General features: G+C 34.6%; 1 protein-coding gene across 1 annotated transcript; it reads right to left on the reverse strand.

Moving 5' to 3' along the window:
- Positions 1-12,984: 12,984 nt before the first annotated feature.
- Positions 12,985-16,252, reverse strand: LOC149551446 (putative methylesterase 13, chloroplastic). Its single transcript, XM_089786939.1, has 4 exons — positions 15,385-16,252; positions 14,102-14,245; positions 13,875-14,024; positions 12,985-13,434 (listed from the first exon to the last, which is right to left on the reverse strand). The coding sequence occupies exons 1-4, from the start codon at positions 15,691-15,693 to the stop codon at positions 13,159-13,161; spliced, it is 879 nt and encodes a 292-aa protein (XP_089643065.1). The 5' UTR covers positions 15,694-16,252; the 3' UTR covers positions 12,985-13,158.
- Between the last annotated feature and the right edge of the window lie 235 nt (positions 16,253-16,487).

Genomic DNA, 16,487 nt, shown 5'->3' on the forward strand with positions numbered 1-16,487 from the left:
CCAAAGAAGTTGTGAGATACTATGAAGAAATAATGAGATCACAGAGAAGACCTCGTGACACCTCTAAACTAGGCTATACCGAGAGTCTATCATCTATCGCGGAAGGAGAATCATCAAAGAGTGGAGAATGGGAGAATGCAAAGCCAAAGAACAACAAACCTACATGTCATCATTGTGGAAAGCTAGGTCACATGAAAAATGTTTGCAGAACCAAGATTGGTAAGCAAAACCCCAAGCCCAAATTTAATGGATATTGTTACAATTACAAGAAGCAAGAACATCAAGCATGTGAGTTCAAATCAAAAGTTAGCAATACATCAGTTGCACCTAGACTTGAAGGATATTGCAATAATTTTTAGAAGTATAGACATAGAGCTCAAGATGCATATCAAAGGAAAAACCTAATTGGACACCCAAGAGGCAAGGAAATGCATCTAAGCAAGGTAACTTATACAATTGGGATTACAATACATGGTATAATTTTCATTTATGTGGTGAATATGGTCATATTACATAAACTTATATTAGAAAACATTTCAGAGGTAAATCTAAGAGTTGGGTGAATGGCAATATAGTTTTTTATAGCTGTCACAAGATTGGTCATTTGAGCAAAAACTGCAAGACCCTAGCACTAGTACCTAATAATGAACAGAACAAAGGTAAAGGTATTATTGATGTAGAATAGACAAGAAATAGATGAATCAAACATGGAGAAAGAAGGATAAAGGTAGCATAAGTATGGAAAATGATGCCAAGATCACCCAATCCAATGGATCATGAGATCACATCAATTAAAATTAAGAAAATATGCTATGTAAGGAACTATAGGTTTAAATTCTATATCTTAAACTTCAATTCCTGACATATTATGTGTTAAAATCCATATCTTTATAAGATAAGATTCACTAGGATAGATTTGAAGTGAGAACCGAGCAAAGAATGCATATACATAATTGATGTTGAGCATTAGTATTGATGTCAATCATGACTGAGTTGAAGTATCGACCAAGAATTGGTAATGATCAAGTGGAGGTTTTAACCAAGTTGGTAGAAAAGAAAGTAGTGTTTTTATTGAATTAAGTATTTTGAGACAATTGTATTGCACTTATCTAAAGTACAAAGAAAAATGGAAACCTAATTTGACCATTTGAACTTATGTAGTGAATCTTTTCATTCATGTAGTGATTTGAGAACTTGCAGAGCAATTCAAAGGTGACTATAGAGTGATTTGTGAAGATCTAATTGCACGTCATTGGTGACACAAGTAAGTTGCATACAGTTGTTCTACGACCAAGTTGTGAAGTTGTTTGATTTCAAACCCTAGTTGTTAAGATTGTATCTGCAAGTGGGAAGAAAGAGGTATTGAAGAGTAGCAATGCCCAATTAGTTTGAAATGAGGCATGTCCTCCACCTAAGTTCAGGGCATACCTTGATATTTCTTTAACTAGAGATTCATCAAGAGCATTGTTTGCAATTCTACCCAGAATCATTATGGTGCACAATGTAAGATCATATTACATGTGTAAGATCAGTGAAGTGGGAGAGTTTGAGTTAAGGACTGCTTATGAGAAGTTGTGTGATAATAGATTGAAGGATGAGAACAAGATTGTGGTCGAGAAAAGGTTGAATCGTGCCCTAGCATTGCTAGATGTTCTTTAAGGTCAAAGGGATAAAATTTGTATTAAGAAAAACTCATGATATGAAATTATGGTTGGAGAATGGACCAATAAAAATAATAAAGACTGCTATACATAATGTGACAGTTACCCTATGTTGGTTCATGTGAAGACTATTCCTTGTAAAGTGAGAAACATGATTGAAGACCTCACAAAGGTGAAATAGAATGGTCGAGGTATGTCCATTGACATAATTAATGATCTAGTCATTGAGTTTGCAGTTTGAGTAATTGCACACAAGCTTTATCAGTCAAGCTGACTAAATAGCATACCCTATGTAGCTATAGATTTAGGAAAAAAACTAATCAAGGACCACAATTATGACTTAGCCAAGTTACATCTCATTCAAATCATAGAGAATCTTGGAGCCATCAAAAAGGCCAAGAATACATCATGTAAGTTTGGCTTTGTGATTGTGTGTTTATTCTTCTATGTACATAACTCTTTTCCTACTATTGGTGATGTAGTTTGGGATTAAAAAATACCTGTAACTAAGAAAATAAATTTCATTACTCAAATTAATGAGAACTTTGAGACAATAATGGATCGTTACTTTGAAGATTTCAAGTAGAAGATAAAGAATAGGTACAGGATACCTAAGTTAGTTGTTGACCACTTTCATGACAAGATATATTTTCTTGTGGATACTGACTTCACTTATGCATAGGCATTTATACTAAGAATAGCATGGTTGAGACCTCTACTGTATAAGATAAATGTGGATAAAAAATTTACAACTATTACAGCTCTCTTGGTAGAGGAAATTGATAAGAATGTCAATTCATTTGGCACATATGAGACTACTAAGGTAAAAATGATGATGCAAACTAAAGTTCCCAAATTGGATAGAAAGAGAAGGAAGATGATCCAAGATTTAGAAGGGAAACTTGGAAAGACACCACAATAGATTAGAGAAGGAAAAGATGAAGATCTTAGTAGTGGAGATGATGAAGAAGAAGAGCATGAGGGAAAAGGAAAAGAAATTTCCATTTCCAAGCCCAAGGAAACCAAAGCTAAGAAGATTGTGGTGGTAAATCCTAAAGTGAAAAAGAGTTTAAAGAGAGTGGCTCCCACGCACACATCTCACCAAAAACTATCACAAGATAGAGATCTAAAGAAGTGACCCCTACAATTGTCAAGCCTATAGAAAAGGATTAGTGAAAATCACAAAGTCATTCAAAAGTAAAAGTCCTAAGAAGAGGACATCAGAGGCTACTGAGACTAAGTGAAGTTGGGAGAAGAAGAAACCAAGAAGAAGATTGGTTTTTAAGCTAGATATTAAAGAAGATGATGAGGCAAAGAGGACCAAGTCAAATGACTTGAGTCAACTCCAAATAGTACCAAGGAATGTGCCTTGAGACATTGAAAAGGTATGTGAAGATATGAGAAGTTCAGCTGGCTAACTAGTTTTAAATGTGTAAAATATGAAACTCTAGATAAAGTTGATAAAGAAAAAGTAGAGAAGGCTGTAGTTGATATGATGGTGAATTTTAAATACACACTAATAGAGCTAGGTAAAGAATTTCCTAAAGAACTATACAATAAAATTTATGCAAAGTGGAAATGGGCTCTAACCATTGAAAGACAAATAAGGGAAATTGCATTGGCCCAAACTATGCTTGATTTAGGCAAAACTCATATGTCTATAGCTTTGAGAGATCATACGAAGAAATTTGTGTCAAAGAAAAGGGCATATAAAATTTTGAGGAACAAAGTTGAGGATATTGTATAGGAGAGCAAGTTAATTTCAAAGAAATTTTATGGATTGGTGGCTACAACTAAAGAAGAAGAAGAAGAAAAGGAAGCTAAAAGAGTTGAACTAGATAATATAGAGGATATCTATTCTAACATCAAGCAACATGTAGAGACTATACAAAAAATGGAAAAATAAAGTATACAACAAGAAGAGACAGTCATTATAGAAGATGAGTCACCTAAAGATGCAATGACTAATGTGACATCTTTTGAAGAAAAATTAGAGAAGATAAGGAAGATCGGGCAAGAGAAGGAAGAAGCTTCAAAATCTATAAAAGATATATTGACCGAGTCAAATCTAGTAATTGTGTAGATAACAGAATATCCTAGCAGTGAAGACACAAATCTGACTCAACTAGTTACCATTTCACTCGCTGAAAGATCTATAGTTACCATTGACTCTAGTGCCTAAGTATTACAAGGAAATAAGAATGATATTGTTGTTGTTGAGCAAAAAATTGGTCTATCACATGAAAGGAAAATTCAAGAAGAAGATAGAAAGGAAGAGGAAACTAAAAGGGATACAGTAGATCAGTCTACTATAGGCACAGAAAGGCCATATGACTCAGGGCTTCTAATAGAGAGAGAAAAAGAGACAGGGAGACCGAGTTCAACAAGTGAACTCCAAACTATTGTGACCATAGATTAATCAGGTGGAGTAGCACCATAGCCAAGAGTAGAACATATACAGGGAGAAGTGAAGCAGAGTGATGTGATTCAAGGATCACAATTATTGAATCTGGAAGTTCAAAAAAAAGGTCTGCAACTGACATTGCCGAGCTCTATCACCCCAAATTCAAAGGGTAAAAGATTGAAGAAGAATGTAAGGAACTCACCCATGATAATAAAAGGTAAGCCAGTTACCTTAGATGAAGATATTATAATAACAGACTATGATAAGTATAATTTGACAGAGGAGAAAATGATAATTTTGAGTGAGTTATATGTAAGAAAATCTAAGAAATTCGAACAAAGAAGAGAGCACCAAAAGAAACACGTTTTGTTTGAGATTAAGAATATTGTTTTAGATACTATTGTTATTGATGATTTAGATGAGAATACACCCATTCTTGACCAATTGGTACATACTATAGAAAAAATAAATGAGCCAAAGTTTGATATTCAACAAAAGTTAATAGAAAGAGTAGAGAGGTGATATGATAATAAAGTCATGGAGAAGGTAGTTACTAAGATTGCAGTAATAATGGTCGATCTATCTACCAAAGCCACTAATGCCGAGAAAACTATCACGAACATCAATTCTTTATTCAGCAAGCTATGTTATGTTCCAGAATTTATGAAGGAGGTTAGATAACAAATGGATAAGCTAGATGTTGACATGCAAAAGAGTGCACAAATAATTACCTTGGATGCTAGTTCGAGCTCTATTCATTTTTCAAAGTTACAATTTTTGCAGACCAAGCAATCTAAACTTTGCATGAAGAAGGAAAGATAAGAACCAATTTACTTACAATTCAAGCTTTGTTGACTCCACATTTGGAATTCATGCAAAAACATATTAAGATTGCTAAAGATTTAGTCCAAAGCAATCAGCAACTCTCTATTGGTGACAATATGGCTAATCTAGCAACCACACAAATTCAGAGTCACATTCTTGATTAATTGAAGGCAATTTGAGAGAAAAGAGTGGATATAATTCTAAACTCCCATAAATAGTTTTTTGAGAAATATGCATTGATTTCTGGACCCCAACTAAATATTAGAGTGAAAAAAAACAAGGGGGAATTAGTTGGATGCATGATCAATGGTCTGTTGGTATAAAAGATTGTATATTTATATGTTCATGTATGTAACTTTTGAAATTTTGTTTGTGTATATAATTTTTGGAGTCATAAGGTGTTGGTAAGAGTTTGTATATAATTATGCAAACAAGACTCTGATAATTGTAAAGTCTATTTGATGGACCGAGTCACGGTTATGAGTTATAATCTAAGGGGGAGTACTTTTTGTATTGATATATAATGTTTGATCATGAAAAGGTATTTTTGCCACAAATGTCAAAGGGGGAGATTGTTGATCCCTCAATCATGTTGCCTATTTGTGTCAAACACTTATTCATATATTTGGCAAAGTTGGTCAATCATCACTACAACTAGTCCATCCTATATAGGTCGAGCATTGTAGTTAGACTTGTATATATCTCATGTATGAACCGAGTAGTATTTACTATCGAGCAAGTATATGGTCGTCAAGTACTCCAATACATGTCAAGTCACCTAGAATATAGTTCATGTCGAGCGTATACATGCCAAGTCACACAGTATAAGTTGATTCAATACATTTTGAGTGATAGCATTGCAGAATAGTTATGACTAAGCATTAGAATGTTTAAGTGTCAAGTAAACCAATTTTGATATAATTGTTTGGAATGGCACAAACATTGAGGTAAACCATTTTTGTTGATCTAGAGATGTATGTTTTTGTTCAAGTAGTCAATTATGGACTTGATTGTGTGTTTTGTTGTGGATCATTAATCCCTATGCAAGGTGATCAACCAATCAGAAAAATGGAAGGATTAAGTGGCAAAAGAGAGAGATCTAGATCATTGATCTTGATCTAGAACCTTCATTAGATGGTTATAGAAGGAGGATCCAAACCCTATTTTCATAGTATGCTTCCTAAAGTGTATGCCCCCACTTTAAAGTCATTTCTAACACTTTAACATGAGCAATGACTTTAATGGAGTATATATACAATGATCGAAAGACATTTCCACTATGCGATGCCCCCAACAGTAGACAAGTCACAAGAAATGAAAACATAACATGCAAGAGCACATAAGGGATCTACTAACTATAAGGTCAGTATGATCATATGATAATATGTAAGTATTATATCATGTATGACATGTCATTATCGCCCAAAGGGAGAAGAACTACAACACAATGGAAGAAATACATGTAAGAGTTATGAAGTAGAGTCTTTTTGGACCACCATCATGGGGACCAAAAAGAATTGGTGCTACCATGTCACAAATCCATCCAAAAAATACAAGGACACAAATACAAAAAATAGCACATGTACAACATAAAATAGAATGACAGATATAAGAAGATGCAAATAGAAGAATGTCATGATACATCAATTTCTTTATCACCTTGTGCCAAGGGAGCAACACAGGTCATTTAAACAAATTTGAACATACATTTAGCAAACAAGATATAGGGGAAGCACATAATTTTTAAAAAACACACAAAAAGATACTATGCTAGAGAACTCACTTCAAGCATGTTGTCCTCCTCCCCTATCTCATTCAGTAGAAATAAGAGAAGGTGAATAACTTGCAAGAAGAGCTATATCCAACATAGTAGGAACAATAGCTAAATCCAAATAAGGATTCTTAGGAGAGTCTATTAGTGTAAATAATTAATTATTATTACACTTTACTTAAGTTTACTTACGAATATGCATAGTCATATGAGTTTTCTTGTTGACAACATAGGAGTTAGCAACTTATTTGAGCACATGGTGTCTACAATATCTCTTTATGAGATACACTTATGTAAACTTATCCTTTCATCAATGCACAAACTCCTATGCTCAATGAAGGATAATCCACTCTTGGTGGACATGTGCTTAGTTGTGATGTTTATCTCTTTACTGACTCCTAGTCATTCTAAATGCCTTTATATATAGGCACTTCTAGTGTGTATTCATCAGATATCCAATCATCCAATATCCATTATCATTTGATCACTATTTGTCTCTCTTGTGCTATCTTCTAAGCATCTTGATCTTGACATTGAATTATTGCCTTAAGCAAATTCTTATAGAGTCACTATGCTCAGGTGTAGATGTAAGTGTAAGTTGTGTAGAAAGCATGTTAGGTAAATCAACATCAATATCAATAATCTCATGCTCATCATCAAAAGTATCCTCATCTAAATTAAAAGTATCATTAACCTCTTCAACAAACATGGGATGATGAGAAGCATTCATACGAGCTTTAACATGAGCTTGACCATTCTTGTGATGTTCTTGAGCATGTCAGTTATGCTTAGCTTTATTAGAAATTTGTTGAGAAGACAAAGGAGGATAAAAAACCATATGTTCCTTACCTTTCAATGGCACAAGGGGTGGAACACCAAAAGTTTGAGATGTAGTAGAAGGAACACATTAGGAGGAGGGTCCATGCTAGTAGAATGAACCACACTTGGAGTACCAAGAGATGCAAGAGGTGGTTGACCATTAGAAATAGAAGAATCCAAAGAGATAGACATTGAAGCTGTAGGAAAAAGACCACAAGGCTTACTTAACTCAGCAATCTTTTGAAATTTATGTTCTTGATACGAATGGAACATATAGTCCAAATGAGTAGGATGAGTAGTAGGAAGAGAAGGCCAAAAAAAGTCAAGAGTAGCACAATGTTGAGGTCTAGAAGGATGATAAGGACTATGATTAATCTTCTTAATCTCACCATCATAAGGAAATTTAATGCATTGATGAATAGGAGAAGTAATAACTTGCATGGTAGTTAACCAAGGTACGCCAAGCTTCACTTGAAATTGATCAAAAGTAGGAATGACAAAAAAGGCACTATTCACCACTTTACCACATAGCTCAATAGGAAAAGAGATGGAACCATGTGGAGGGTACAAGAAACCATTACAAGTCTGAATTTAAGTATTGATTGAGTCATAAAATTCATGTTGTTTCCCTTTATTGTAAAGATGCTCTTCTGTGATGATGTTAACCATAGAAGTTGGATCAACAAGATGCCCATAGGAAATATATTTAGCAATCTGAGTAGCAATATAGAGAGGACCATTCAAAGCCTTAAAATTATGAGCATTAGTGAATGAGATAGTAAGGGCTCTAGTACGCTTACATTTCACTTAAGGTTTTATCATCAGATGTAGAAGGTATATTTTCCTAAGGTGGAGGTGGAGATGGAGGTTGAACTACACATTCCACACCATTAACAATATTATTTGTTGGAAGTAAAAGTGGGGGGGGGGGGGGGGGGTTGAATCAGGATCTATACAACTTTTTTACCCTTTGAAACAAATATCAAATCTGGCAGCTTCACCTCTAATCCTTTTAACAATAATATCATAAATCACATAAATATTTATTGCAATGATGTATTAGATATAACAAATGAACACATCCATGAAACATGTAAACTAATGTTCAACACATAACACAAAGATTTTGGTAACCCAAAAACCCTCCATGGTGAAGGTAAAACTGGGGTGGGGATGACACCCACAAATCTTCACTACTGCGGCAATAAAGTTTACCTATTAGGGATACAATTTTGATCACTTCTTGTGATCTACCCTATGACGGGTTTGCCCTGTTAAGAGCTTACACAACTTATTTATTCTACCTCAATTAAAGGATTTAAACTTACAATTAAGTAAGCACTATGTTAGGAGATTTACAAAGGTCTGTTAGGACCACTATTAAGAGATTTACCTTGAAACACTTGCTAGAATGTATCAATAATTGATCCTTTAGTTTGCAATCAATATGTTGATTACGGATCTCCTCTTTACAATCATTGATATGATCTCTAATATGATATGTATGTATTCTTCCCTCCACTTCTCTGCTTGGTCATTATATCTGGTTTACCTTCACACTTCACTATGGCATCCAAACTTTGATTCTCTCGCACACACTATGAAAATAGGGTTTGGATCCTCATTTTATAACCATCTAATGAAGGTTCTAGATCAGGATCAATGATCCAGATCTCTCTCTCTTTCCACTTAGTCCTTCTATTTTTATGATTGGTTGATAACCTTGCATAGGTATTAATGATCCACAAAAAAATGCGTGATCACCTCCTTAATTGACTCCTTGAACAAAAACATACATCTCTAGATCAACAAAAATGGTTTACCTCAATGTTTGTGTCATTCCAAACAATTATATCAAAATTGGTTTACTTGACTCTTAAACATTCTAATGCTCAATCATAATTGTTCTGCAATGCTATCACTCAAAATGTATTGACTCAACTTATACTGTGTGACTCAACATGAACTATATTCTAGATGACTCGACATGTATTGGAGTACTCGACGACCATAGACTTTCTCGATAGTAACTACTACTCAGTTCATACATGAGATATATACAAGTCTAATTAAAATGCTTGACCTATATAGGATGGCTCGAATGCAATGATGACCAAGCAACTCTACCAAATATATGACTAAGTGTTTGACACAAATAGAAAACATGATTGAGGGATCAACAATCTCCGCCTATGACATCTGTGGAAAAAACACTTTGTCATGATCAAACATTACATAATACAAAAAGTACTCCCCCTTAGACTAGCTTGGGGTACTTTAGCCTTAGTTTCTTGGTATGCTTCCTAAGTTAGCATCAAATCTATGCATTACTACTTCATCCTTCTCTTTCAATGCACATATTTCATGAATCTCTTTATGGATTATGTACAATCCTAAAGAATGGATTCTTTATGCACACATCCAATCCAAAAAGTGAGAATCCTTCACGTTGAGCCTCTCTTTCCTTTACATGCACATATTTTATATATCATCTATGGGATACACATAACAATTTGTTAAAGTCTCATATATGGGTAACACATCCATGCTAAACCTTACCATGATGATACTAAAAACGTTGATCTATGGGTGGGTCCTTTGATGGGTTGACTAGTGGGTGAGCACCCAATTAGACTATTTCAATGTCATCTTTCTCAGTAGCTCTTTCAATGATTCATAGTAGGATGGGCACTCTACTAGCTGAGATAATCACCCCTTTTCTTTGTAGTCAGCAATCTCTCTCTCATTATAATTTGGAAGTTAGCAAAATCTCAAACCCTTGGGGGCTTGATTCTTTCTCTCCTATATTTTAATAAGAGTATCTTATGCCTTGTGCTCTACTTTAACAAGAGTTTGGATCAAGTCCATCATCTCGCTAAAGTGAGGGCTAAATGTACCATCTTAAATTGGAAGTGGTCCACTTTAATGAAGGTTTAGCACCTATTTAATGCAAGATCATCATTTTCCCTCTCTCTTTCAGTCCCTTTTCCATCCTTTCTCCTAGGTGGAATTGGGTTAAAACCTAATAGATCCTCTTTAAAGCTCATATGTTCATGGTGATAAGCTTGACGTAGGATCTATTTCAACTATATCCTTCCTTTCCTTCCACCTTTCCACTTGGAATCTACTCCTGGCACCGAAATAGGGTTTCCTCATAATCTAAACTTGATTTTTGGGTTTTGAGACCTACTTTGTAGTCCCTGGAATGTCCTCGGAGCTTGTGCATCTAGCAATCAGGGGCACATTGCACCCCTGATGAGGCCCTATTTTGGCCTTTTTTCTCTGGGTCTCGTATTTTGGATAATTAAGTGTTAACGTCTATGACAATCAACATACGGAAGTTAGTTAATAGCATTCAAGTTTCAAGGATTCAAATGTCCATTCAAGCACTCAAGCAATTGAAGGATTTTATCTTCAAGATCTTCTTCAATCTACTCAAGGTCCTTTGGCGCATCTTCTACATCCATTCATCTTCATCTTCTAGGTTCAAATCCATTGGTGAAGTCAAGCACATTGCATTTGATTCAAGAGATCCAACTTTGTAAGGTGAATTCGTACATTTACTTTACATTTATGTTATTTCAATTATTTCAAATCAAGGTTAAATCCTAAGATGAGGTTTTCCCAAGGAAATCCCACTCCCCCCAGCCATCAACAACAAACCCCCTTTTTTGTAGGTTTTAGAAATCAAATCGATGAACAGTTTGCAGATTGGAGTACCCTTTTCAACTTTGTTTGAAACTGCGAAAATAGAATCAGTGTCAGACATAATCAATCAGGGTTGCAATGCACCCCTGATGCACCAGTTTGCCCCTGACAAATCATCAAAAGATTTTTGGGTTTCATCTCTCCCACAGTTTTAGGCCTGAATGTAAAGATTTCCTCCCATTTTGATCACTACAGCAAGCACAAAACATATTTCAAAGGTGAGTTCCTTCTCCCCCTTTATCATTTCAACATATCTTTATATCCTACATCTAGCTGACACACACACACACATTGAGGGTCTTTAAGGAATTAGTTATCTTGTGCCTACTCTTCCTAGATCTAGTTTGCATTAGTGTTCCTAGTTCACTTGGTTAGCATTAATCTCTCTAGACCTTGTCCTCTAGAATTGGGATTAATCTCTCTAGACCTAGTCCTCTAGAATTGGGATTGAAAGGTTTCTCTTCCTTATTTTTCCCTTTTTCTATATCACACACTTGCATATGTAAGTAGGTTATGTGATGAACTTAGGTTTTCTATCCTTGATTCACATTTCCTACCACACATAAAGAAAACCCAATACTCAATAAAGTTGCCCAATATATTATTCTAACATCAACAAGAGATTACAATATAATTGCAAAGAAACATTTTCATAGGGCATCACTGTCAAAGTTCAAGACAAAATTCAACAACTATCAGACTCTTAGAATACATCATGTAAGAAAGGCATAGTACAATGCCCTCATAGAAGTGGGTTGTGTTTTAGGGAAAAATAAAGTACACAAAATATTCGCCTTTAGATGGCTTAATGATAAAGATTTGAGATTTACAATGATAAAGTATGCATAAAAAATGGTTTTGATGGCACTTCCTCCAAAATCCCTTGAAGATTGCATATTATGACCCACATTGATAACTAGATCAAAATGTGGTTCCCAAATGTTGAGGAAATTTTTGATCCCATCCACCATGTAGTTCCACTCCTCTAAGATCTTTCTTTTCAAATTTGAAGATATACATTAGATTTTGAAGAAAACATTAGGGAGGGTTTTGACCCTTACTCTAGTTCGTAGTGTTGCCCACCATTGGAAGACAAATCCTTGTGAATAAAGTTCCCTCCCTCAATTGTGCCATCAACACTCTCATTGCTCACACGAAATTTATCATTTGCTTCTCAACAATTTTTAAAAGATAAGTTTAATGACTATTGTATCCAGATATTTCTTACATCTACTTCCAAATCATATTCTATCATTTTTTTGAACTTTTTAAAAAAAAAATTTAAATAATAATTATAAATTATAACTTATACATAATAATAAGAAATAAAAGTAAAACAAAATCATAATTATAAGTCTTATATAAGAAATAAAAGTAAAACAAAATCATAATTATAAGTCTTATATTCTTTTTATAATATTGTAGAAGTGTTAAAAATATCAAACCAGTAAAAATCATACAAAGATCCATCATCATATGCAAAATTAAATTTTAATACATGCTCTTTTAGGTAGAGAATGACCACACCCTTAAATTTCCACATTGAAAAGAAAAGAAGAGAGCCCAACAAATTAATTGTCTAATAAAATTGGAACTTCCTTGTTACTCATTATCCACGACCCTAACAAAGTTCTAGATGTTTGTGATACAACTAGTCAGATTGTTCTTATTAAGAGATGACAAATTACTTTGGTGACACGTTGAGTTGAGAAATCCCAATCAAACTAAAATTTTGAAAAAGAAAGATGCTTACGTGAAAGGAAAGATAAGCACGGCTCTCAAAATCCAAGGACACCTTTGAATACAAATGAACCTCTGAAGTAATTGAAAAAGTATAGGAAATCCCACATGTTCTATTTACCTACAAAAATGGGTGAGTCAATCCTTACTACAAAAATGGGTATAATCAATCAATCCTTACCTATCATGTGTCATGCAAAGACTTCTACAATTGAATTTTCACATTTGTGTCATCTATCATAAGTATTTCCAATACCCAGCAACATGTAGTGAAGCTCTTGAGATGCAGAGAAAAAAGGGCTATGATCACTGTTGAGGGATAAAGTCCTTTGAGGAGGGCTCATCTTGATCATGGCCTCCTGAGCCTTCACAGGAAAGGCTCTATCTTCACTGGTCTTTATGTATACTCTTGATACACACCCATGTCCCTTACCACTTGTTTCTACCTTTGATGTCACTGCAACCAAAGGAATGGGCCTTAACAAAGTGGAAGCCAGTTGAATATCCTGTTTAAGAAGAAGATTAGATTTGTATACTTCATAATAGTATGAAAAGGAGAGCTTTCTGTTTCCAATATATTATGAAGAAGAGAATACATTAGAAAGAAGAGAGAGTTTTAGAAGTAAAGATACAAATAAAAAATTAAACAACAAAGCAATATTTGAGCATATGTAATTAGATTTCTGGATTTGATTGTGTAAGATTTTTTATCATCAACGATCATGCTATATGATTCATCATTACAATGTAAGAGATCAACATCAATATCATGTAGCGTGATCCAAAACATTGATAATAAAAAATCTTACATAATCAAATTCAGAAATCCCGTTACATATTTAAATAGATTATAGAAATCTAATAACTTTGATATTAAAATTCAGTTGAGTAAAACTCGTAGAAGATTAAAGAGAGTGAAATAGACTATAAGAATTGAGGCAATAACCTGTGATGGACTCATGTTATAGAGAATTTCTTTGCATGATTCTTTAGAGAAAAAGGTTTCTGTTGTTGCCTTGTCCCATATGAATTCCAAGGGGTTTTCATCCTCCTCGATCAATTCCATGGGGTTTTCATCCTCCTTGATAGCTTCTACCTGTTATTTGATAACCCACATTTATGAGAATTAGGGTTTTAACTGATAACAAACTTAACCCAAATATAGTGGCTGACCTTGTTTATCTCTTGTTTTAGCAATTGCAATCCTCCTGGCAGCATTAGAGCCGCTAGATACACTGCAACTGCAATCTTAGTTGGAAAAATCTCACTTACATATGCCAACGCCATTCCTCCCAATCCATGACCCACCAAAACTACCTGTTACAACAAATAACTAATATTAGAAAACTACCTGTTACAACAAATGACTAATATTAGAAGAGTTAGGTATGAAAGCATAAGAGTTGGGCGTAAGAGCACAAACACTTTAATATGTAGTGTTAATGGAAGTACTTTTATTAGGTTAGGAGGGATGCTATCAGATATACTGCATAAACATCAAATATGTCATTATACTCGGGAACTTATCCAGTCCTCTTATGATACACCAAGCAATGAATGCCCCTCATTCACTACAATAGATGAGGGGTTGATGGCCATTTCCCACTATACTCACAATGCTTGCAGTAATAGAAAAGGTCGAAACAAAAGGTCAAGGTCATACAAAAAGTCCCCTTGAGAAATTTTGCTTTGAAACAAGATAATAAGAAACAAGAGGAATGTTTTTCCCAGAAAATAAGATTTCATCAATGTTTTGTAAGCTTGGTTTTGGAATCAATTGCCTATTTTTGTATTCATGCTCTCTCATGAGAAATCACTAAGTGCAATCCAAAATGCTCCAGCAAAAACATGTCAGTTGATTCCATAAACTGTAAAAAACTAATGCCAATTAAAGTATGATCGACCTAATAACAAGTAGAAAAGGGCAGGAAACCACTCTATAAAAATATATTGCTATTTATTCTGATGATAAATCACCGAGTGTGATCTGAAACATTGATACTAAAAACACACAATCAAATCTAGAAACCTATAATAACAATATATTGCTGATCAATACAGATGAAGATCTCATAATCTACTGAGAATTTTCTTTGCAATCCAAAAGGAGTGAAAGATGCAAATTATGTGCTTCTACAGCTCTAATATACTAGTAAGCAAGACAGAAGTATACAATAGAAAGATTTGAGTAAGTTAAATTATATAAACGCTCTCCCTGTAATGGCAATAAGGTCAATATGCATGAAGATTTGAATAATCTAAATAGATTTGAGTTATTTAAACAAACCAAGTACAAAGTGGTCTCTTTCGAACCTAACAAAAGACCCTATGACCTTTAGGGAGATTAAGACTTATGCAATTTTCTAATGTAATCAAGCCCATAGAGCTAAACCATTCAATTTCAACAAAAAATTATGCCACTAAACAAACCAAAATTTAACTCGTGTTTTCTATACCTTCTCTGGATCTTTGATAGATTGGAGGACATCCAAGAGAGGTTGTAAATATTCCTCAAATGAAGAAACTGTGGAAGGATGTGTAGGATGAAGGCCAGAGCCAGCTAAATCAAAGACACTGGTCTTGTGGCCTGATTTTTCCAATAGGTCAGCAGTTTTAAACCAACACCAGGCTCCATGGCCGCCTTCATGAACCAATACAAAGTGGTGCTTCTTGTTTTGCAATATACCATCACCCAATTTATCTAAGATAGCCTTCCTTGTTTTGACAAACACGGGGTTAACAGGCTTCATATTCTTAGGATCCATCCAACCATAATCCAATACATTAACTTCACAAAAGTCCTTGGGTTTAACTCTAATAACCTCAACTGTCTTTTCTGTTTGGTCTTGTTCTATTTCTTTTTTTTTCGATTGAGGTTTTTCTTTTTTGATGGAGGTCCTCTGTGAAATATTTGTAGCTATCTGATACAGAAGCAGAAGACTTAGGACTAAACTTCTTCGACAAGCCAAAGATAGCTAAACTTCTTCGACAAGCCAAAGATAGTGGTATTCTGATTCTGAATTTCAAATCCCAAAAAAAATCTATTTGTACATGATTTCAGGTCCTTCCAAACCTAATTTACAACTAATCAAAAACTTCAACTACCCTCCCTCTGCAGAAGATCTTAAGGAAGGAAATATGAGGCTTTCATTTGCCTCTTCTCTGTTAAAACAGAGGATTCTTTTTCCTTCCAAGACGTTACCGAAAATTCAGACAATTAGACCGCCGCCCACCGACCTAGCCCTCTAAATCAAGATTCTCCTGAGCAGAATGAGAAAGTTGAAGACTTCAACTTATATTCAGACATTCTATTAGTTTATCAATGAATGTAAAGGTTCCAACGCTCCTTAGGCTCTTATGGACCTTTGCAGAGGTTGTCCCAATCATGGGGCGACACGTTGTACGGTAAACATACTTATGTGGTTCATACCCTGTCATATTCTCTGCTACCCCTTCTTGTACTACATGTGGCATATGGTATCTGTGAAAATCACATCGTATTTTGGATGGTTTCACATTCACAGGGGAAAGTGATATCTTTGATTTCCGTAGTGAGTGT

The sequence above is a fragment of the Cupressus sempervirens genome, chromosome 6, assembly GCF_028749045.1.
Source record: "Cupressus sempervirens isolate cs-2001-9-10 chromosome 6, ASM2874904v1, whole genome shotgun sequence".
NCBI lineage: Eukaryota > Viridiplantae > Streptophyta > Pinopsida > Cupressales > Cupressaceae > Cupressus > Cupressus sempervirens.